General features: G+C 38.6%; 1 protein-coding gene across 6 annotated transcripts in view; it reads right to left on the bottom strand.

The window, feature by feature from the left end:
* Window positions 1-1,712: 1,712 nt before the first annotated feature.
* Window positions 1,713-22,535, bottom strand: part of TRPM3 (transient receptor potential cation channel subfamily M member 3) — a 418,794-nt gene continuing 397,971 nt past the window's right edge. For 3 of the 6 annotated variants that reach the window (XM_032674617.1, XM_032674614.1, XM_032674616.1), the window contains 4 exons: window positions 17,287-17,437; window positions 16,543-16,742; window positions 15,258-15,390; window positions 1,713-8,799 (listed from right to left, as the gene is read on the bottom strand). In XM_032674617.1, coding sequence (XP_032530508.1) covers window positions 7,350-8,799; window positions 15,258-15,390; window positions 16,543-16,742; window positions 17,287-17,437 — 1,934 coding nt within the window. In that variant the 3' untranslated portion in view covers window positions 1,713-7,349. The remainder of the gene's footprint in view (window positions 8,800-15,257; window positions 15,391-16,542; window positions 16,743-17,286; window positions 17,438-22,535) is intronic. The other 3 variants (XM_032674615.1, XM_032674618.1, XM_032674619.1) reach the window with 1 other exon arrangement.

Raw genomic sequence — 22,535 nt, 5'->3', positions numbered from 1 at the left:
AATGACAACTGTCTGGCACAGATTTTTTAATTTTGTTTTTGAAAGCTTCAAACTCCCAGTGTTCACTGAATGGCAGTGAAAGGATGAGAAATCCTGAGAAAGGATGAAATAAAATCTGGTTAAGAAATTTAGGCTTTCCTTCTCAGATATCTAAAATAAAGAACACTCCCCTGAACCATTTCTCTCCTGAAGTGTGACTGATCTGTGCAGAACTATTTTGAGTCTCTGAAATCCTTCTTATGCAATTGGATGTTTGTTTCCTGTGCTTCTTTCGCATTTAGCTAAAACACGTTATTATCTCAGTGAAGGCTTATTTAATAGAATCATAGAATCAGCTGGGTTGGAAGGGACCTCTGAGATCATCAAGTCCAATCCTTGATCAACTACCACCGTGGTTACTAGACCATGGCACTAAGTGCCACATCCAGTCTCATCTTCAAAACCTCAAGGGATGGAGAATCCACCACTTCCCTGGGCAGCCCATTCCAGTGGCTGATTACCCTCTCTGTAAAGAATTTCTTCCTAGTATCTAACCTAAACCTCCCCTGGCACAGCTTAAGACCATGCCCTCTTGTTTTACTGACAGTTGCCTGGGAGAAGAGATCAACCCCCACCTGGCTACAACCTCCTGTCAGGGAGTTGTAGAGAGTGATGAGGTCTCCCCTGAGCCTCCTCTTCTCCAGGTTGAACAGCCCCAGCTCCCTCAGCCTCTCCTAATAGGACTTGTGCTCGAGTCCCTTCACCAGCCTTGTTGCTCTTCTCTGGACCTGCTCCAGCACCTCAATATCCTTCCTGAACTGATGGGCCCAGAACTGGACACAGTACTCCAGGTGTGGCCTCACCATCCCTGAGTACAGGGGCAGAATCCCTTCCCTGGTCCTGCTGGCCACACTGTTCCTGATCCAGGCCAGGATGCCCTTGGCCTTCTTGGCCACCTGGGCACACTGCTGGCTCATGATCAGCTTCCTGTCAATCCAAATTCTCAGGTCCCTCTTTACCTGGCTGCTCTCCAGCCACTCTGTGCCCAGCCTGTAGCGCTGCAGGGGGTATATTTGTGGAGGCAGAAGGTTCTGAACGTGGCAGATTTTGTGTCAGTAATGTTTTTTTCAGTATTTTTGTGAGGAAGTATCAGGGCTGGTTGTAGCTGCATGAGGAGAGAAACAATGATTTCATTCTTGAGCAAGGTCAGTTATCAGTTCAGAGGAGGATACAGGTAGTGGATTACTTGGTGCCCTCTGGTTTTAAAAAACCTTCTTTAGCTACAAGAGCCAGTGATACCATCCATCTGTCATACAAAGGAGTATGCTTCTTTGTATACTCCTTTGTATACTCCTTTAAATTTAATAAATTTAATTTAAAGAATTTAAAGAAGATCTGCAATTAATGCTTATGTTCCCCCTTTTCTGAAATGGTATCTACAAAGAAAAGAAACCATTTCTTCCTTTTAAATAAACACACTGAGAAGTACATCTTGGTTCTCATATTGGCCAGAATAAGGGACACATGAATGAAACCTGATCTCAGAGGTGAAAATAACTTACTGCATTCAGAATCCCTGTGCACAGTAGAGTAAATGCTTTGGTTTTCTTTAAAGCTGTAAGGTTAGAACTAAAGCAGTGAGAGATCTTAGAGAAAAGCAGCTGCCATTACATCATTGCTTTATTACTTTGAAAGTAAATGACCGTAAATAAATGCTCCAGTAAGAACAGATGTTTTTATCTACATCTCTTTTTTTATTGCAAAACAATTGTTACAGAAATTTCAGAAAGTTCTACTGTAGTAATTGCCAACTTCTGCTCTTTATTACGCATCTAAACACAGTCTAAAAGTGCATTGTGAATCCAGTAGACCTTTGGAAAGGACCATTTTCCCTAGTTATGTACATTTAGACAAATCATACTTGAAAAGCTTTGTATTAGTAGGAATTTTTTTAAAATGACATTTTAATAATTTTTATCCCTTTATAAATGATTGTTATACACTTAAAAATGATAGCCCAAATAATAAACGATTAAATAGCTATGAGTATAGTATATTGCAAACACTGTTCCAGACAGCAGTAGCAGCAAATAGACTCTCCTCATGTACAACAATTGCAGCGGTGGAAAAAGGATATAACTTTAATACAATTTACTCTTGTACAGGCATAAAACTGTATTTCACATCCAATTCCCTCTTCTGTCCCTTCCCCCTCCCTCCCAAATACTAAAATAAACAAGAGTTATCACTTCCCTGCAGCAGAAACAGCAGCAATTTAATAATCAAATGTTTTTTCCTAATAGCTCTTTGAAATAAGTATTGTGTGGCTCTACGACAGATCTGAAAGCATACAGCAGGAATTAAAAGGTCAGAGACTGTTTCACAACCAGTCTGGCTCAAAGGCTCTGTCATTAGGCTTCCAGCTTGAAGATAATTTAGTGTAACCCATGCTATGGCTCAAAGTAATATAGAGTTAGAAATGCAGAATAAATCCATCTCCTGACAAAAGTCAGAGTATGCCATTCAAATCAGTGGATTTTCTGCAGATTTGCACCAGCATCAGTAAGACCATAGTTTGTAGTCAGTCTTGGAGAAGAGAAACCTGTGTGACCTGTAGTGTTCACCGTATGACTGGCTATAAAGCAGGGTAACTCTCATTGGGGCGCAGAAACAAAGTCCCTCTGCATTCAATACTACTGCTTTTGTGCCAATGTGTGGCAAGGACAGTGAATACCACCTACAGTAATGAAGGGCTTCAGTAGGTGAGCAGACACCCCCAATACTTTACTTCATCCCAGCTGGGACTGTGTTTTCATTTGAGGTGGCTGAAGGAAAAATCCATGCTAGGAATCTTTCCCATATCTTTTGAAGAAGATGATCTATACCTACTATCTTTCAGCAGAACTGAAAATGTGGCCTTTCTTAAAACAGTTATGCATATTGTGCAAAAATGCAAATATATTATCATTTTTAAGCAGGGGAGAGACATCACAACTACTTAAGCATTCCCAAGGAAATCCAGGAATGACCAGCTCACATTTTCCCTTCTGGTGAAATTATCAGATTATCAGATCCTCTTAAATGTTTAACCTGAGCAACATAACAAGACATTTATGCTTGTTTTGAAAATCTGCACCACGAGTTTACAGAGCATTTTGTTTCACTGGTTCAGTCTAATACCTTTGATAACTAATGCTCTCAGGACAGATACTTGTTTGCTCTGACTGCAGTCATTGGACTAAGGCTGTGTGCTGCTACCAGCACATTTTTTTGAGCAGTTATTCATGTAGTTGCATTTTCCATGCACTGACAGTTTCTAAGAAACAAATCATTTTCTTCTCATACAAAAAATATACCTAACTAAGATATTTATCCCCTGACAAAAGGCTATCCATTCCACAAAAGGTACAAATCAGTTTTGTTGTTTTTCTTTTTTTTTTACCAAAAAATCTATAAATGGAAAATTAAAGAAAAAAATTAATCTATGTCTGGAACCCAGAGGGATTTCCGTACGTAGATGAATGTATGTTTTGGTTTTTTATTATATTTTCAAATTATCCCCTCACTGCCATTTGTTAACTGGCACTTGTGCTAAGAACAATAATGTAGCACCTTATCTCTTCCAAAAAAGAGAGAGCCAAATGTCTGAGCACTGCTGTAGGTTCGCATTTTGTATTGAGTATTCAAATTTCATAAAATACAATTGTCATTTAAAAATAATAAAAAAATCACTTACTTTGCTAAAGATCAAACATAATGGAAATAATGTAAACATCCAAAAGTTTGAATTCATTCCTAACTGGATTCATCTTTACAGGCAGGCAATAGTAAAATGTTAAGTCTCCTAGTAGTCCAAAGAAACTCATGGAACAATGCATGCATTTTCTTTGACACAAAAAAAGACTGGACTGTAAGAAAGAGAAACTACTTCAGTCATATCACACTGTTATTGTGAAAGAATATTGTGCTATAATACAATACCTAGGACAAGTGTATACCCCAACTGTAGAATAGAATCACTTAAACCAGAAACAATAGAACAGATTATTATAGGAAAATATTTATAAAATACTGCACACAGCTTCCTCAGTCAACCAGTATATGTAAACAAACAGCTAAGCTCAACTGAGTTTCAAAATATTATTAAAGTTCATTTATCTTATAATCTTTTGCATAACATGCCAGTTCATCTTTCACACCATCACAACTCATCTGTCATGGCCCACAGCAGCTGTTTATACATCAGCTCATACAGACATTTAAGTGGAGCTATACAAAGAAATGTGTGAAACATACCAAACTTACACATTGTGACAAGAAATGCATATTCCATATGTAAGCTAATAATTGGATAGTGGAACTTAATGCTTGATGCAACATGTGCTATTTTATTGAATGTTACAGATTTACAACAAGACCATATAATGCAATATTAAAACTGTCCTGTAACGTTCACTAATATTACCACATGTCACAACTATATATGTGTCTACTTTATAAGTTATCCTTTGATACAGAATATGTCATATGGCACATGCTATAGCTACACGATGATGGATGATAAGACTTCCACTCTCACTAAATGGTCATAATATTAGGAATGGGAAGTCTGGTCCCACTGCAAGGAATAGGTGTTTTAGCATCAAATTCAAAAAGGAGCAGTTTGATACAATGTGTAAAAGCAGGTGAAAACAAAATAATCTAACATCCATCATAATATATATTCTGTAGAAACCACATCATAGAATAAATGAGAAACATTCAGGAACAGTGGTGTTCTGACATCTTGCAATCACACTTTCAACATCTGAATTTACATTTTATACATAATGGCAAATTTTAAGAGGTAAATAAAGTGTCCTGTTTCATTTTACCCGGAATGTGTGCTCCAGATCAATAAGGTGCTGTATCCTAAACATTTATACAGCTTCTAGGTTTGGCAAATTCCTTTACCCTGACAAACTAAGCGATGAAATCTACTCCAGAGGAGAACCCAATGCCTTGAACTAATTCACTAAGCACTGATAAGGAATTTGAAATGAATCTGAAATTCCTCTAGAGTAGGCCAGTAATACGGTGAAAATGAAAGAGTCCACAATAGTTTTAGCAGACATTCATAAAAGTAACAAAAGAAAACAAAGTGAGAATATCCCCCTCTACTCACCAAGGATAGATATATTTGGAGAAGCCTTAGGAAAAGGCTGCTAACAGAAGTTGGCACATTTGAAGCATATTGTTAAATACAAGTTCCTTTGCCCTTGGGCATTTTGCTATTGTTCAACAATCAGCCTGCCACAAGCATGCTTCATAATGCACAGAAAGGTTTCTGACCTTTCTTGGTATTGCCATGTGACTGTAATGCTGCACATGGGCTGAAAGGCAATTGCATAAACACACTGTCTTGGTGGAGTTTAGCTCATTGAAAGCCTGAACAAATAGAAGAAAGCAAGGAACACACTGATGCAGGAAGTATGAAACACTGTTCTTAACATCCCCTTGCTGCATTTCTTTGTTTCCTGAACTTTCCAACGCAGTGACTTGTTAACTAAATGTTTTCACCTTCTTTGCCTCTTTTCCTGAGGCTGATGATTATTTTCTGTCTGGATTTGTTGCCTTTCAGACTTAGCTTTCAGATGGTGCTCAGAGTCTCCCAGTGTGAGGACTCGGTGAGAAAACGTCAGCCTGCGTTCTCAAAGGTGCCTTTGAAAGATAATTCCCATTTAAATAATGGGAAGTATGTACCCCACTCATGTGTTCATTTTTAATAACAAAAAGGAGCTGGTTCTACACAGCTGTTGGTAATTGTACAGATATTTTAATTTTTAATAGCACTAGCTTCAACTCTTTAAAAGCTTAAATGTTTCACCTTCAAAAGTATGTGAAATTTTGATCCAGTTGCAGTTTATGCTTCTCTACCCTTTTCCAATCTTCTGCATACCCTTCCACCTGTGACCTGGGACACCTTCTCATGAGAAGTTTGAAAGTCTGGTTGACATTGTGGACCCTTGGGTCAGCTCAGTGGAGTTACAACTGTCTTCAACCAAAACCCATCACTGCACTACCATTCATACACACTTCCTCCTACAAAAAATGCTCATTGTGTCATAAGCTGCTGAACGGTGGAAGCCTAGTCACAACTGATGGCTTTTGCTCTTTGCAGACACTTGCAGTTTCACTTTGGTTCTTTAACTTACCTTAGAAGCATATAGAAATTTTAGTGTTTTCCAGTCCTCTGACAAAAACATTTTCCTTTAAGCAACTTCAGTCTAATTACATGAATCTGGATTCAGATTGCTTGATAATTCTTGTATACTTTGAAATGTTCAAATACAGCTATGTACACATGAAAAAAAAAAGGTGTATATTTTTAGTTGAGGGAATGATGTGAAAAGTTGGCAGCTCAAATGGAACAGCAAGAAGAACCCGATAGCAGTGTGGTGCATAAATCTCCCCAATTTGTGTACATAATTAAACGGAGCAGTAAGAACCTGACAATATTACCATGCTCTGCTCTGATAACCCTCTTTTTACTGTTCCATTACATCCTTTGATTTAGTGAGACAACATGTGGTAAAAAAATAAATATATACTATTCCACTTAATTACATTCATCCTGAGCTTGCTCAGCTGTGCTAGAATCTAGAATGCTTGTTTTATACAGGAAATCACCTGATATTTTAGCATAAATTCTCCTTCTGTTTAAGTTGCAGTACAAAAGGCATTTCATTTCCCTTTCTGCTCTTCAAAATACAAACTTTCTGTGGCACTAGAAGTTGATATAAAAGGAGACAAGTGAACATTATGGTTGTCATGTTCACCTTTCTTCATTTCCACAAGTGTGGGATGCAAGGGACTTGGGAGTCTTGTTTGCTGCCAGTTCCTACAGAAATAACAAATGCTTTTCATCAGTCATCACAATGGTGAAATAGATGAAAAAGAGGTTGTGATTGAAGCTTAGAACATTTAAACTGTACATCTCTTTTTGCCAGTTAATTTCTGCATCTTAAAAACTTGAATAATGATCAAAGATTTTAGGATGCCTTCTAATAAAAGGCAGATATTTATTAATTTATTTATACCTCTTAATCTATTTCTTCTGACTTCAAAAAGGGGGATTGTTATTCCTCTTGTTTACTGAAGTCTTTGAAAAGCTTTCATCCCTTCCTTTTTCCTTAAGTGCAAATGTCAACTGGGTCAAAATGCGGTACCTCTGTGGGCGATACTGAGATTGACAATGTGCTCCCTTGACCAGTGGCTAATGCCAACTGGAGTTGACATTTGGTAACGTGAAGGTTTTTGGTTTTAATTCTGCTGAGAAAATGGACTGCAGAACAGATGACCCTTTGACTGCTGTTGAGCTTTGTCTAAGCCTAGCTGTGTTTGCTTTCAAAGCTGCAGAAGGCTCCTGTTCTTGACAGTCTCCTCATGGACAGGTTGTCCCCTCTGCTCTCTGGCCTGGAGGACTTACTCCTCTCAAAGGGGTTCCGCAGGCCTGTTGCGTTTCGCTGCCTGTCGAGTTTGTCACTGATAGAGTAGCTCTTCCGTGTGTGCTGAGCGTACAACATGTTGGACTCCTCTGCAGAGTAGCTGTTGGCTCGCTCTATTTTTGGAAGTGGGATGCTGTTGGCCAGAGTTCTTGCAGCATTGCTGTCTTGAGGAGATAAAGGGATTCCCTTCTTTTCTTTGGCCTCAATGTCTTCATGATCAGAGCTTGGGTGGCTTAGTTCAGCTTCTCTCTCTGGGTGGCAGCATCCCAAGTCTTCCACTTTGCCCCCAAGACTTCCTGGGAAACTGGCCCTCTCCGCGATGGCCTGGGGAGCACTCACACACCTCGTGTCTATACAATCTGTAATACTTGTGTACTCTGCTGTTTTGACTGGGACTCCAAGGCTGCTGAAGTAGCTCCGAGATGGAGAGAACATAAAGCTGTGAGATTTCACAATGGGTGTTTCCTCCAGTATAAATGGAGTTGTAGCCAGGTAACGACTGCTTTTAGATCGCTCTAAAGTGTGATACAAGGGAGGGTCTGAATCCCAGGGGATTTGACAGTCAGTGATTTGTGAGTAGTCTGAAGAAAACACCCTTGTTTCTATTCCAGAGGTTTCCTCATAATCAAGACTCCTGCCAGAAATTTTTTCAGCAGGTGTACTGCTAATGTATGCACTGCTAGCTAAAAGGGAAGAGGCTATGTGAGCCTGCAGAGCTGCATCTCCGGGACCAAGAATATTTATGGAGCTCTCGAGAGGTTCTGTGTCAGAATGCATCTCATCCATGGCAGAAACATAGATGTCTATACAAGATGAAGGTCTTCTGGAGTCTGGGGCAATTGACAAAGTGCTCGTAGGGGCTAACGGCGTCTTTCCTTCTTTTGCTATTGAGTGGGAACTGATTGCCCGATGCAGGCTTGGAGATCTTTCCTTAAAAATGCTTTCCAGCTTTTCCAACCCACACTTGTCCTTCATATTTGTTGCATAGAAAGAGTGGCTTCGCATGCGGGGTGTGATCGTAGGCGATGTTGGGGACATGGATTCCTCTCCTGTGGGATCTATGCTCTCCTGAAGCTTGTAAGCGTTTCCTTCCTGACTGTTGAAGCTACTCTGTCTCACGATGTAGGCTGCATCCGTGCAGTCGGATGAGGTCCTGGATCGTATCTTAGTTGTCTCACCTCTCTCTATGCCAGTCATTTTTTCTAAGGCAGTCACCATCCGTCCCATCATGTCTTCCAGCTGAGCAAGCCTGATGTCAACGGTCTGCAGAGAAGCCTTCATGCAGTGCTCTCGCTCATTTACTTCTTCTAGTCGCATGGCCATATTCTCTACCCTTAAAAAGGGAAGAATTAAACAGGTTAATTTCTACAAAGCAGTGATGTTCAGTTAATAGGTCACCAAAATTTTTGGCAATGAAGAGGTCTCAAAACCCCAAGGCAATCTACACCACCTCATCTGCTTCAAAACCCTGCTAGAAGTTCCACAAACAAATACCTGCTCGGGAACCTGCTCCAGTGGGTTAAACAAGTGACACTTGCTGCATAATGCAGAGAGGGGGATTGGGTGTGACTTATCCTAGGGACAGGACATATTACATAAATGTTACCATGAATTACTGCCTCTCTTCTGTCACAGCTTCTACTTAGGTTGTTATGAATGAATAATATTTATAGCAGATGACACGTCTCCAGTTGTGCCACAGGCAGGACCACTGCAGCTAACTGCAGAACTAAATGAAGTAAGGAAAACAGGCAATATGCCATAGAAGGTGGCTAACATAATATTTTTTTTCTGGTATTTGCCCCAGATTTACACCAGCTAGTGCAATGTGGACCTAAGCAGATAGTTTCTTTGTTTGCTGATTCATTTTTAGCTCAGATTTATAGAAAAAATATATCAGTTATTTTATTGAATATAGATTATATCAAGTTAAATATGCATGAAAACTGCAGGAAGAGAACACTGATCAAAGCAAATACCACCTACAACAGGACACACACATACTAAGATTGCTCCATTACTGTGATAGTGCTTTGGGTAGTCTCTGGTAATAGCTTAGGGATCGAAATGATGGATTTTAAAGCAATTTTTTAGCTGCTCTCTTAATATATATATAAAAAATTAGGTTAAAAAAGTAAGAGGTAATTGAATGTAAGATTCAATATATGTAATTTAATTTAATTTAAACTTCAGTATATCTTTTCTACATTGTTGATCTGCCTCATTTTAAAATGTTTTCAACTTTAGGTGAATTGTGTACTAATCTATGCCAATGGCCTTCAACCATTTCAATTCTCTGGCTTCTAAAATGCCGCAAGTGAAGGATTTATGTGGAGTCTGACAATTTTAAACAATGAAATTCCTTTAGCACATATGAATTTTCTTTGCATAATTATTTTTCTCTGGTTGTAGTCCCTATGGCAGACTGGGACTTCCACTATCTGCCAAAAAAGTACTAAAAGCCACAAATTTATGTAGTTATCTTTGATTGATAGATTACAATTCTGGTTTTCCACATTGCTGTAGACATTGGAAAATAAAGAGAGAAGCAACAAATACCAAATGGCACAATTTCCACGGTTTTCTCTTCACAAGTCTCTTACACTCTGCCTGTTAGAGCAATTTGTGCTCAAATGTTAATAGGCACACTGTCTGTTGATAGGCACACAAATCATTGCCAGGATTTGTGGTCGTATAAATATAATCTTCTACTACTGCTAGTTAATTTTTCAACAGGGCAAGTGATCCGATACTGACAACACCATAAAGTCTCTTATTTGCCCAGAAGGAAAACTGATTTTAGCAATGAATGACTATTGTGCAGCATTAATGCCCTGTTACGTAATGCTCACAACTTTTGCTGGTGAACACTGAAATCTGACTACGTTGGGGTGATGACCAACAGAAACCTGCCCACACAAGAGAGGACAGGTAAGAGTGTGACTCCGCTCTCTACAGCAAGTTGCACATTCCTGTGAGATACAGGCTTTTTCTGTTGAAGTTTGTGAGTTTGGAAAGCACAAGTACAGCAAATCAAACAGCAGTAACTGTATTGCCATCATCAGACTTCAACAGATGAATGGTCAGGTAATCATTGCTCAGAAATCAACTGATAGCTTCAAGGTATCTCATTCTTCTCATTATGATTTAGACACCAGTCTGTTTCTAGTTCTACCAGCTTCTCCAACAAACCAGATTAATGTTATTACAAGTACAGGATATAATTCCATAGTGAGAGCAGTTTATATGGGAAGCAGTTGAATTTTCCCTCATGCTATTACTTATCTGAACAGCTATTTTATGAAAGCAAATATACTTTTGAAATATTTATCAGCCAATAATTGAGTCCTTCACCCCACATTCAGATTCTATAACAACTGCTCCAAGATGATGAACAGATAAAATTTTAGGGCTGTGACACATAAGAAGCAATTTGAGAAACCTCTGGATTTTAGTGGAGAATGCTCAGATCACAACAAAAAACCCCCCCTCTGACTGCAGCAACAGTTACCAAGAACTGGAATGCATTTATAATGTTCTGTGAAGCTAACTGGATAATCTGGTTTTGACGTTGGTTGTTTGGTTTTGTTTTTTTTTTCTTGCTTTGACAGCTGTACACAAGTGAAATAATTTTCATACAGACACAGTCAGTTTGTATATGAGCAGAACAGTGAGACAAGTTTTGCATCCTACATTCATGTGAGGGCTCTGCAACACTACTGAACACAACTAATGCATCCTTAGGAGAACCTAGAGTCATACCTTGCTGGTACATATTCATGCGCTTGTTCTTCCTTCCCCAAACATGATCTATCAGCTACTGTCAGAGGCACAGAGTGCAAGCCTGGTGGTATTGTCACAGATAAGGTGAAGAGAGGGTTTTGTGTTGTGTGGTCTGTTGGTTGCTATGGAAGTGACCATAGATGTGACTGCATTGACAGTAGGGGAAAATTTATATAGAAATGTAACAAGATAAGGGTAGTGCAGTCTGCGATGAGAAACCAGAGTTAACCAGAGATGTGCCTAGAGAACTGAGAAATACATACATATGTTTACACTTGATGAGCTCTGACTATATAATTTTAGTCACAAAAAGAAAGCTTGAGAGATGATGATCTCCTTCAAACCTAAAGCTATTAGTTTAATTTAGTCATCTTTAGTTATATATTGCATATGGCCACTCCAGAATTTTTAACAGATATTATTTCTTTTAGTGATATTCTCTTGCATTAATTTGATGTTCAGTTCTGTACTCATTCATCATACAGAACAGTATCATGATCTGAGAATAAACCTATTAGAAACATGATAAAATCACATCAGCCAAACACTGTGAATGTAGGAGAATGCATTCTGGAGAAATACAGCCATTATCTGGTTCTTAAAATTTTTGAATAAGTGATTTTTTCTATTTTTGCATATTCTTGGGAAAATACACTTTCACTCAGTGAATAGACAGCTAGACCTGTATTTCCTTGAGGAACAGTTTTGAATTAAAATACTATTTCAAAATAAGGATGTCTGAGTTTTGCTTTGGATTTTTTGCCCCATGTATACTCAGGAGAGTATATAAACCTTTTAGCAAATCTCACAGTATCCATGTATGATGCCTCCTTTATACCTATGCTTTTCCTTACAGCAAGATTTAGTCAACTTATTAGAAGGTGCCAAGCCATCCTAACAGAATGAGAAGAGAAAAAGAGGAGACTACATATAAAACATGCATCAACGTGTGCTGCTGAAGCTCAAAAATTTTTAATAGTGAAACAAACATGGACTATATGAGGACAATATTCAGTAACTAGGAAAAAAATAAGAGATAAGAACTCAGATTTTATATTACCTGTTATGAGCCTTTTTGATTACAGTTTGAGTGATGATAATTTTGCTGACATTCATGTTGGCTTATTTATTTTTAACCTTTGAACATATGTTTACTATTAATTTAATGAAAATCATTCTTTAATGGGAGTAAAGCACCCTTTTCTGAAGTGGACCTCTTACTTGAATGCTAGAATTAGGCTCGCAAATCCCTCTGTCTAACTATGTCCATTTTTAAGGCATCGTTTATACTTCAAAATCCTTTTCAACCACCATAAGGACCGTGGACACTGAAAGTCACTTACAGGGCTTTTGATAGGTGATTGCTGAATGATTTTATTTAAATAAAACATAGATAGCAATTCCCAAGACTGTAACAGGGTATTGGTACTTTACCTGACCTCTTTTGGTAAAGCAGTGCTCACGCGAGCAGCCAGTTTTCCCAGGTGCAGTGGTTTCTGCAGGATAAGGATGTTGGGTTGTCCTGGCTGCATTCCCATTGGAGCCTAACACCACTTAACTCTTTCATGACCAAAGAGAGATGTCACTAGATTCACAGACCCTTCCTGCTGTCATTCTTTATGTGTGGGTGGATCTTGTAGGCTCAGTCCCTTTTATCAAGACAAAGCTATTTCTGTGCACTTCTGCCTGCCAGCTCTGAAATCAAGGTAATAGCTATGTCATCATTCACACGGATGCTGTAAGTGTAATTGCATAGCAGACTGTAAAGTGCTGTACTAATGGATACCACAGAGTACCAAAGATGACATAATAATATCTACTCTAGCCAGCATATTTGCTTTTCAAATACTCTTATGATGTGACCCTGCTCCCTTTGAAATCAACAAGAGGTTTTGCATGGGCTTTGAAAGAGTCGAGACCTGTCCATACAGAACAAATGTTACTAAAGAGATTGTTTCAGTGGCTTCATGCCAGATCAAGAAAAATAGTGCAGTCTTTTTTGATCACACATGTCTCTGTGCTGGTCAAGATGTAACACAATGATCAGAAAGGAAGATGCTCAAGGAAAGGTTGTGATTCTTCTGCTCTATTGTGGAACAAGGCACTATAAGATTTTCACTTAAATTAGACATAAGGACTCTTTCCTATAAAACAGGGTCAGCACAGAGTGCAAGGGCAGCTGTTATTTACTAATTTTCAAGGACTTAGAGCATTCACATGATGTAGGGGAGGACCCAGCTGGACTACTTGTCATTTACAGATCTTCAAACATACCTCTTCCTTCCTTTCCCACCAAAAGGAAAGTTATGCCCAGATATTTGGACCAGCATCTATGATTTTCAGCTCAGTTCTGTGACCACTGGGCCATCAGAACACAAGAAAAAAACTACTCAGTTGGACCACAGACCAATTTAGCCCACTATCTTACTTTGAAGGATATGTAATTCTTTCTTCCTTATATTCTCCAGTTTCTAAGCATTTTTTGCTCAAAAACTTTATGGGCTCAATATAAACTCTACGTATTTAGCAGTCCTTACTGGATTACTTTTCCTGTAAACTTGTCTAGTCTCTGTTTGAATGAATGTAGCTTCTTTTAGACCTCAAAAACTTTCAAGAATTTGTTCTGTTCCACTACTTACTGCATGAAAAAATCACCTATTTTTCATTTATTTTTAATCTGGAATGCTGTTAAATTATTCTATTGCTCCCCTATACCTTGTTCTGGGAGTGTTCTGGGAGTGACAGCAAACAATTAATTTCTACTCACCCTCTCCTTGCACTCATAATTATATAGACCTCTATAATTTCATCTCTCATTTATCTCTTCCAGACCAGTAAAGCCGGATTCCTTGGCCATGACAAGGAAATCATTCCATGCCTTACTAACTTCCTGTCTAATATCTTTTTATAAAATATATGTTTTAGGAGTTCTCTGGTTTTCAGTAATGCAGATGTTAAAGGATACTATATCTTCCAATCTTGCCCTGGTATAGATTTATTTCAAAATCAAATTAACAGCATGTTTCCTTGCCTACAGAAAGCATAGTTTAGGCATAGCTGAATCAGGGGCAGCACTAGAAGATTAAGTATAAGGAGGAGAGTGTTATATCTGTGTAATCAATGAAAATGACAACTCACCTGACCTCTGTTATTCAAATTAAAGTGGAGTTTTCAGCTAGTGGAGTATTCATTAGTTCATAAGTTTTATGAATATCTGACAGGATAAAATATTTATTGGCAAAAGTGCTAAGAATCAAACACAAACTCTGTCCTCAAAATCTGAGCTTGGCAGTGTTCTATAAAAGCATATAAGCACCATGGCAGACCAACAGAGTTTTTAGGACTGATGGATTTGAAGACTGGCAACTTCCACTAAATTAAGGTAGTACTTTCGTCCTCTGTGCATTGTTATAGGTAAAATGTCCTGTTCCATTTAAAATCCATGTCAAGATCGCTGCTGGTCTCAATGAAACTAGCTTACCTAGCAAGGCCCTCCTGAAACAAGGCTTGCTCCTCATTTGAACGGCTAGTGGGTGAGAGCTAAAGTATTATTTTTTGTTGAGGAACTCTAATTTACTCTCCCATTGTGTTCTGACTGCTTGTACCTTAAGTTCTGCTTTAAGAACTGAAATGCAAGAATAAGTGGTGTCTCTCACTACATGAGGTATTTTCTAACACAACTGGTTAAAAGATTAACTTTTTCAAACTTATCGTGCAATGATTTGGGTTGGAAGGGACCTTAAACATCATCTAGTTCCTGCCTCTGTCAGGGAAACCTTCCAGTAAATCAGGTTCCTCAGAGCCCCACCCAACTTATCCTTGAACACATTTGCTTTAGCAAAAAAAAGAGAAAATTATTTCACCACCTTTTATCACTCTACTTTTTAGTTAAGACTTATCAAAAATACCTCAGATTTTTCCCTTTTCAAGAAAAAGAAAGGAGAAATAAGAATGGAAACAGAAACACATTTCCAGATCAATTTATGAGAAGAAACAAAAAAAGTGCACCTTTCTGAAGTCACACGAATTCTTTCATCGTTGGAGGAATTGAATCTGTCATCCTTTTCTCTAAAATATTCTTCTATGCACTGTTCTTCAAAATCATGGACCTTTTTCAGTTCATCCTCAGTTATGAAAAGCTCTGTGGAAACAGTTGAGAAATGTGAATTTGGCAAATACTAACATGTGAAATTAACTGCATATTTATTGTGAAATTCATGGAGTAAACTTTCAAAAGCAGGCTTCAAAATGTATGTGGCATTTTGATATGAAAGCAGATAGATACTGCTAATTGCCAAATTAGTGGCTTCAGTTATTTACGGTTCTGGAGATAGAAACACGCAGGCAAATGGTGAGCAAACATGAATACATTTGGATTGCATGGGGTCTAAACACAGCTGCTGTTCCGGTCCTGGAGACATGGTGGAAGCCAAAGCCCACCTGTAGTCTAAACAAATATAATGACACTAGCAGACTACTAGGACAGGAGTCTGAGGGTACAGGAGTCTGTTTGACGTGTCAAGAACTGGTATCTGCAGGCAGCATCATGGGAGTGGGAGGAGAGCAGTCTGGTTGTACTTCCATCTCCAGCACCACACGTGTCTCCTGCTCCTTCCTCGTAAAGAAGTGGACTATGGCATGGACTAATGTTGGGAAGAGATGCACAACCTTAGCTCCCTGCCTCTGGCATGTAAACTGGGGGAGGTGGAGATCTACTTTGAAGAGTTAGATAGAGAAGAAAAGAGAAAGTGTTAGCAAAATAATCTGACAGGTTTTCCATCATAGCTATGGGAGTACACATTAAAGTGTGTGGAGAAACTACTCCTCCAGTTTAAGTCAGTGTCAAGGAGAGAATATGTATACAAAATTTCTTTTCACCATCTCTCATCTTATCTAGGCAAAAAGTGTGTTGGGCGGACGTACGTGCTGTTTGCTCAAAAAGTAGTAATGTTCTCTCTGTGTTTTCAAAAATAAAACTGCAAGTGTGATGGACTGTAAGAAGAATTCCAGCAACAACAGACCTCTAGTAATGGCAAAATAAACACCGTTGATTTGAAGGACCAAATTGGGTAACACCCCAAAAAATTCCAGAAACACACAGCCCCATTACTACTCCAAAGAGAACAAAGGGTTGGACAGTGCAGGTGGAACTAAATTCTTCAAGGAAGATTTTTGCTGGTTAAAGTTGTTCTTTTGCTCAAAAGGTTATCAAGGTGCTGGACTCATGCCGGTCAAACATTACACGTTACCAGTGGCATTGGGCAGTCCACTCTGTGAATTGTCTAAGGCTTACTTAATCCATAGTCTCTCTCATCTGGATCACTTTCATGCTTCCGCCATCTGCAGCAGAGGTGTTGGAATATCATAGTCATGTGGCTGAAAATGATCAGAGGTGGTGGGAGAACAGGTCTTTCGTGGAATGTCATGATTAGCTGGTATCTTTGAAACTTCCATACTTGGTTAGATATAGATTTGACTTCAAAAAATGTGTTGCTAGAAGGCAAGAAGAGGAAAATAACATCAGATTGAAATGGTTTTGGGTACTTTGCCAAAGTTGATATGACAGCATCTTAACTAGACACATTTCACTAATATTGGCAAATGTTTCCTTGTCACAGAAATGGGAAACAGAACAAAATAATAAGTTGTGCTTCGGCAAAGCACGGTGGTCATCAGCCTTTTCAAAGTATTTTGTTATTGTGTATATCTGTTGTGAACAACCACTGAGTCTTACAGCAATCCATTGAGATAAAATCTTTTTATTCTTGTTTTCCATATTGGGAGTGAATGATGTCATAACTGAACTTTACATTTTTTTGGCTTATTTGTCCTGATTCTCATCAGGTGTCTGTCCTTGGAAATAAGCATAATGAGAAGAACTTGGCATTTCTCTCATTCCCTGGAGACAAACTACTGCCTCTTTGCTTCTCACCCTCACTTTTCGCTCTCTGAGCGAAAGCCTTCAGCTCAGCAGCCTTCACAGTGTGTGAACAATGTGCATCCTCCCCAAGCCCATACTTTGCAATGTGTCACTCACTTGAAAACAGCAATGAGGAGGTTCACCAAAAGGATGTTTGCTACCAAGAGGTAACAGGCCATGATGGCGGGAACAATCCACGCTCCTGTCTTGCAGGGAGGTAACTGGATTATTTTGCCATCTTCTCTGGTTTCATTTTGACCACAAGGAGCTGGGAACACAGATAGGGGGAAAAAGAAAAAGGAATGAATCTTACTTTTTCAGTTCTTCTTACAGAAATATTTAAATATTTATAAAGGCCTGCCTGCCAAGACAACATCTTCCAAATAACAGTGGCATTGACACTTTCCCCAAGAAATTTGTGCTTGCTATCACAGATTTTACAGGCTGCAGTTTTTGTTATTTGCTGTGTGTTATTCACTGTGAATGTCAAGATATTCCCAGCAGAACTTGCAGGAGACATGCTTGGTGTGAGTAAGCTGCCTGTTTGCATATAGCTAAAATACCATGGTACTCTCGTGGTAATTAGTGGCTCTGCAAATGAAATGATCAAAATGTTTAATCCTGCAAAAAAGCTTGCATATTATTTCTTTAATGGTGAAAACCCGGTCTTTTTAAATTGACTGAGAGGGATGTGATAAATAAGGAAAAGGCAGTATATGAAAGTAAATTAAAGAGTAGGTATTTATTGCTGTGCTCTCTGCTGCCCAAATCCCTCTAGGATGTACTCATAATGACTTTCTGCTGTTAAGGACTTTTGACTGCATGCCTAGAAACAGTGGGGGAGATGATCAAGTCTTTACTGTATCAGGTAAAGGGACATGTAGGCAGCAGAGATGCCACCTGTTTCTTCCACAAATATGTTGGAATCAAAATGTTCTCAGTATTAATGTTGTAGAACTGAAGCAAGGGGAGAGAAAACATGGTGAAATAGTTTTCCCTGCTTGTTTTTTAATATGCCCTCATGTGCTGTAGTAGGTGATCTGCATTTGCAAGCATGGGTTCAGTTTATGTCTTTTGAGCTTCAGTCCTAGTAGTCCTATGTATCTCTCTAATCAGTTCTTCAAGCAAATGATTGAAGCAGCACCTTACACATACAAACCATTTTAAATGGTAAATTTTGCACAACCCTGCTGCTATTTTCCTCTCATCCCCATCAAAAAGAAGTTTAACTGAGAAATTTTCAAAGTGCTCAACACTGATGCAGTTCCTACTGATATCAATGACAGTTTTCCACTCACTTAATGAAAAACAAAGTTTGCTGATGCTGTACGTTTTGTAAAATTTCATCATATGACAATAAATCTGTATTTCCAGTACCAACTACTGGACCTTCTCAAAAACATTCTTCTGAACTTGGTTCACAGAGTTTGAAATTCAACTGGGGATGTCTGTACTGGCAACCACATTACACTATGTGTGATTTGGGTACTTGATTTATAGGCACCACACATAAATGTTAGGCTATTACATACAGAAGTATTATAGTCATATGGGATGGAAGACTACAGGATAAATCTGCTCTGAACATGGGATCTCCAAAAATATTCAACTCACAGAAAAAGAAATTACAAAGTCAAATACAAGCAATACTGATTTTTACAAGCAGCTCTGTTGGGTCTGGACACATGGCATCACTAGTTCTTCCTTCTTACAAAAATACATTTTTTTACTGGAACAGGCTGAGAGTATGCATTTCTTTATTTTTCAGTAAGCATCACTTTGCAGATCATTTTAAGGCAGTGGTAATTTCATGCTTCCCACACTGCTCCAAGCAGCAGCTTCATTTAGACATTGAAAATGCCTTCAGTGAGCTGTTGTGAGTGCGGGACTATGTGCACTTAGCTTTCACCCAGGAGAAATTGGGACGTTCAGTACCTCTTGCTATTAGCACTCAGTGTGAGACTTAGTGTCTGGAAACACTAACTTGCTCACATCTTGAGTCAGATCTACAAAATCCAGCACAACACAATATCAAAACCCAGCATGATTTCACCAGTAATGGAACAATCACTATATCAGTTGATGAAACCTGTTTTCCTTTTGTGTGCTGAAAATAGAAGAAATAATGTCTTTGATAACGAGAGAAATTATGAAAGACACATTTTAAATGTTAGAGCAATGAGATAAAAAATGCAGCTCCAAATCTGGTCAAAATTCTATTATCCCATATTTTTTTTTTGTTTCTAAAACACACTAGAATTTAATCTGAAAAAAAAAATCAGCCTCAACAGCTAACAAGACAAAAAATATTTCTCTAGCTCTACTTGCCGACAACAGTTGGTTTATGACACACAATGATGGTCAAATTAGACTTCCTATGCAGACAAGTTCCCACACTCTATTCTATGCATCCATTGCTGTTCAGCTTGTCCTGAAGGTTTGCAAAAGTTTTTCTCTTTTGCACGTTCTGTTGTGGGTACAGTTTTTAAATAAAATGAGAATACCCACCGCTTGCCTTACTTTATGGAGAACTAAGCCACCACTTAATCATCAGATCTTCAGCTGCATGAGAAAATGTATGATGTGTGTCCAAAAGGCAGAAGCCTGTGTTCCATGGCACATTGCTGAACATGTTCATTCATCTTTAAACTATAAAGTTTATTTTAAAGGATTGTTTCGCCCAACTATTAATTGAAAGTTTGTTTAAAACAATTATTCCCAGGAAACCAGAAATTTCTCTCTCTGTGAAAAAGGACAGAGGACTCTGCCAGGAGGCTAAAGATAGCAATGATACTATTTTTAGATAACGAAGATCCTTGTTTATATTTAAGAAATTAAAATACTGTTTGCATGGTGTGAGAAGACTTCGTTATGGTAACCTGGGACTGTTGGCCTCCCCCACCCGAAGATGTAGAGTCCCAAGCACATCTTGTAGATCACTCCCCCCACCCACCTCTGCGTGTACACCTGCACGGGTGCCAGCGTGGTACGTGGCTGCAGATCCCACAATCCAGGCAGCAGCACCTGCATTACACCCGCAAGGTCCCTGATGAGCAGAACAGAACATTGCGTACGCGTGGTTCACTAATCGGCGCCAGTTTCATGATCCACCCCTGTGGTGCTTTCCCTGAGCCCGATTTCCGAGCAGGGCTCCACTGCCCTGCGTCTCCATTGGATCAGTGCCAGTGTCACAGGGCTCCAAGTGTGGTAATGCTACGCTTTCCATAAAGGCAAAGTTTTCACTTGCTGAGTGCTGTGCCTCATCCCTGAGGAATCCACACTTGCCTTTCACGTGTAATAACATTTGTCCATTTTAATTATTTTTTGAGAAATGAAGTAATTTTTGTGGTATGTGCAGTAACATACTGTGATAACAAACTTTCTCAAAGCACAAATTAACATGTAGGAAAACTCAGTTATCTGTTTTAAATTATAGCCTTGCTTTAACAAATGACACAGAGTACTTAATTCAAATGAAATGCTTTACTGAAGAAAATTCTATTAGCATAACAATATGCCAATCTCATGTAACTGAAAAACCCAGCCACTCTGATACTTACAGGCCATTGGATAAAGTTTGGACATTATGTCCTGAGCTCAGGTTTTAGAAAATTATCAATGGTTGGAGTTTTAATTTCAATTACATGCATTAACTTCACGCAGATTTCAAGTATTGTATCCTGATACCTGTAAATGTACATAATTTTTGCATCTTGTTTCATTTTTCATAATCTTCTCCTACGCTTATTTTTCCTTCTTGACTCTCATTTACAGTTTCCTGTATGAGTTCCTGCTACATGCCTAACCCTTCCTGTTTCCTGGCCAGAAAATACAACATTAACCCAAGTCTTTGTGTGTCTCAGGCCTAAAGCAGAGGCAGAACTCAGGAAGAATTTGTTTCACTGCTGGCATTACTGTCATGACATGGGCACTGCTCATTTTTACTGTGTATTGGGTGGAGGGCTTGGGAAATAAAGCTTGCGGATTTCTGCATCATGACTCTTCTCCCAGCTGCACCCTTCCAAAACAGTTGTGGGAAATAACGAAGAGAGGGAAGTGCATAAAACAAGTTTGCCACTGAATAGCTTTTTGCCTTTGATGTAAACTTGTCATATATGAATGCATACAACTTTTACAATACAAGTTGATTTGTTTGAAATCACGAGAAACTGCTGAATGTTTTCTTACGATCTAAAATAATATGGGAACAAATAAGTGCACCTTCCAATTTTGATCCACAATTAACCCAAAGGATGTGAAAGTATTTTAAGATTTTTGAATCAAATGTCTAAGCAACCTTACTAGCTTGCCAGGCTGGTAAATATTGAAAAAAAATCCAATAAATATTAAGTAAGCTGCCTAGAGCTATCCACTTCTTCCCTAGAGAGAAAGTACCCAAATCTGTGAACTCTGAATTTCCCACAATTGGTCTGTTCATCAGTAGAAACATCCAGGGTGTTGAACAGTGCACTTCAAAATTTTCTTCAAAATTACTTCAAAATTTTCTTTAACTACAGCATCCTGACCTTACATGTTGCTTCTTGCCCCAGGTCACATTAAAAGTGTATTTGAAGGTCTCTTCAATCTACTTGTATTTTAATCATAATTCATAGTAAATGCTTGTATTTTTCCTGTTCACTTTGGTGCTTTTTACCTCCTCCTACTCCCCTACTCCCCCCCATTAAAAATAGCCAACCAAATGGAACCCAAAATATAACCTCAGAAGTGCTAGGAATGGAATACTGCTGCAACTCTGGCCAGAGAAAGTTCCAAAATGGTTTGTAGGATGCGCAAAAATTTTATCCACTACCTTTGTCTAACAATGTTAAAAATATCGCCACAGGTATGATTTATCCTGTTTTGTGCAAAGCTGCTTTGTTTGTTCTAATTCCACAACGATCCATGCAAATGACAGGCCTCACGGAAAGCTCCTATCAAGTCATGAAAATCATATAGCCAGTAAGATCATAAAGAGTTTAGTATAGAATTTCAATTTATACTACAAAAACTTCGAGAACTATAAAAAATAAATAAATCTATCAGACTAAGAAATTAAAAAAATTTTTAAAAAGCTTTTGTAGTTATAGTACTTTCCTCTGAAATTCACTGGATAGTTAAAACATTGTGTATAATTGTGTCTTATCTTCTGAAACAACTGTGTTCCGGTTACTTGATATTCCTCCAATAGAACCAAAAGAGAAGGAGGCCCCATCTTTTTCTCCTAAACTATGTAGGTTTTTCCAAAAAGGGAGTACACACAAGAAATAAACACAATTCAGACTGATCTTCAGATTCCAGATGGCACTGGAAGTGCTGTCAGCTGGTAAGAAAATACAGATGGAAATTTGACATGTGAGACACCAGGC

This window comes from Chiroxiphia lanceolata, chromosome Z, assembly GCF_009829145.1.
Source record: "Chiroxiphia lanceolata isolate bChiLan1 chromosome Z, bChiLan1.pri, whole genome shotgun sequence".
Taxonomy (NCBI): domain Eukaryota; kingdom Metazoa; phylum Chordata; class Aves; order Passeriformes; family Pipridae; genus Chiroxiphia; species Chiroxiphia lanceolata.
This window is presented reverse-complemented; position numbering and strand designations above follow the sequence as displayed.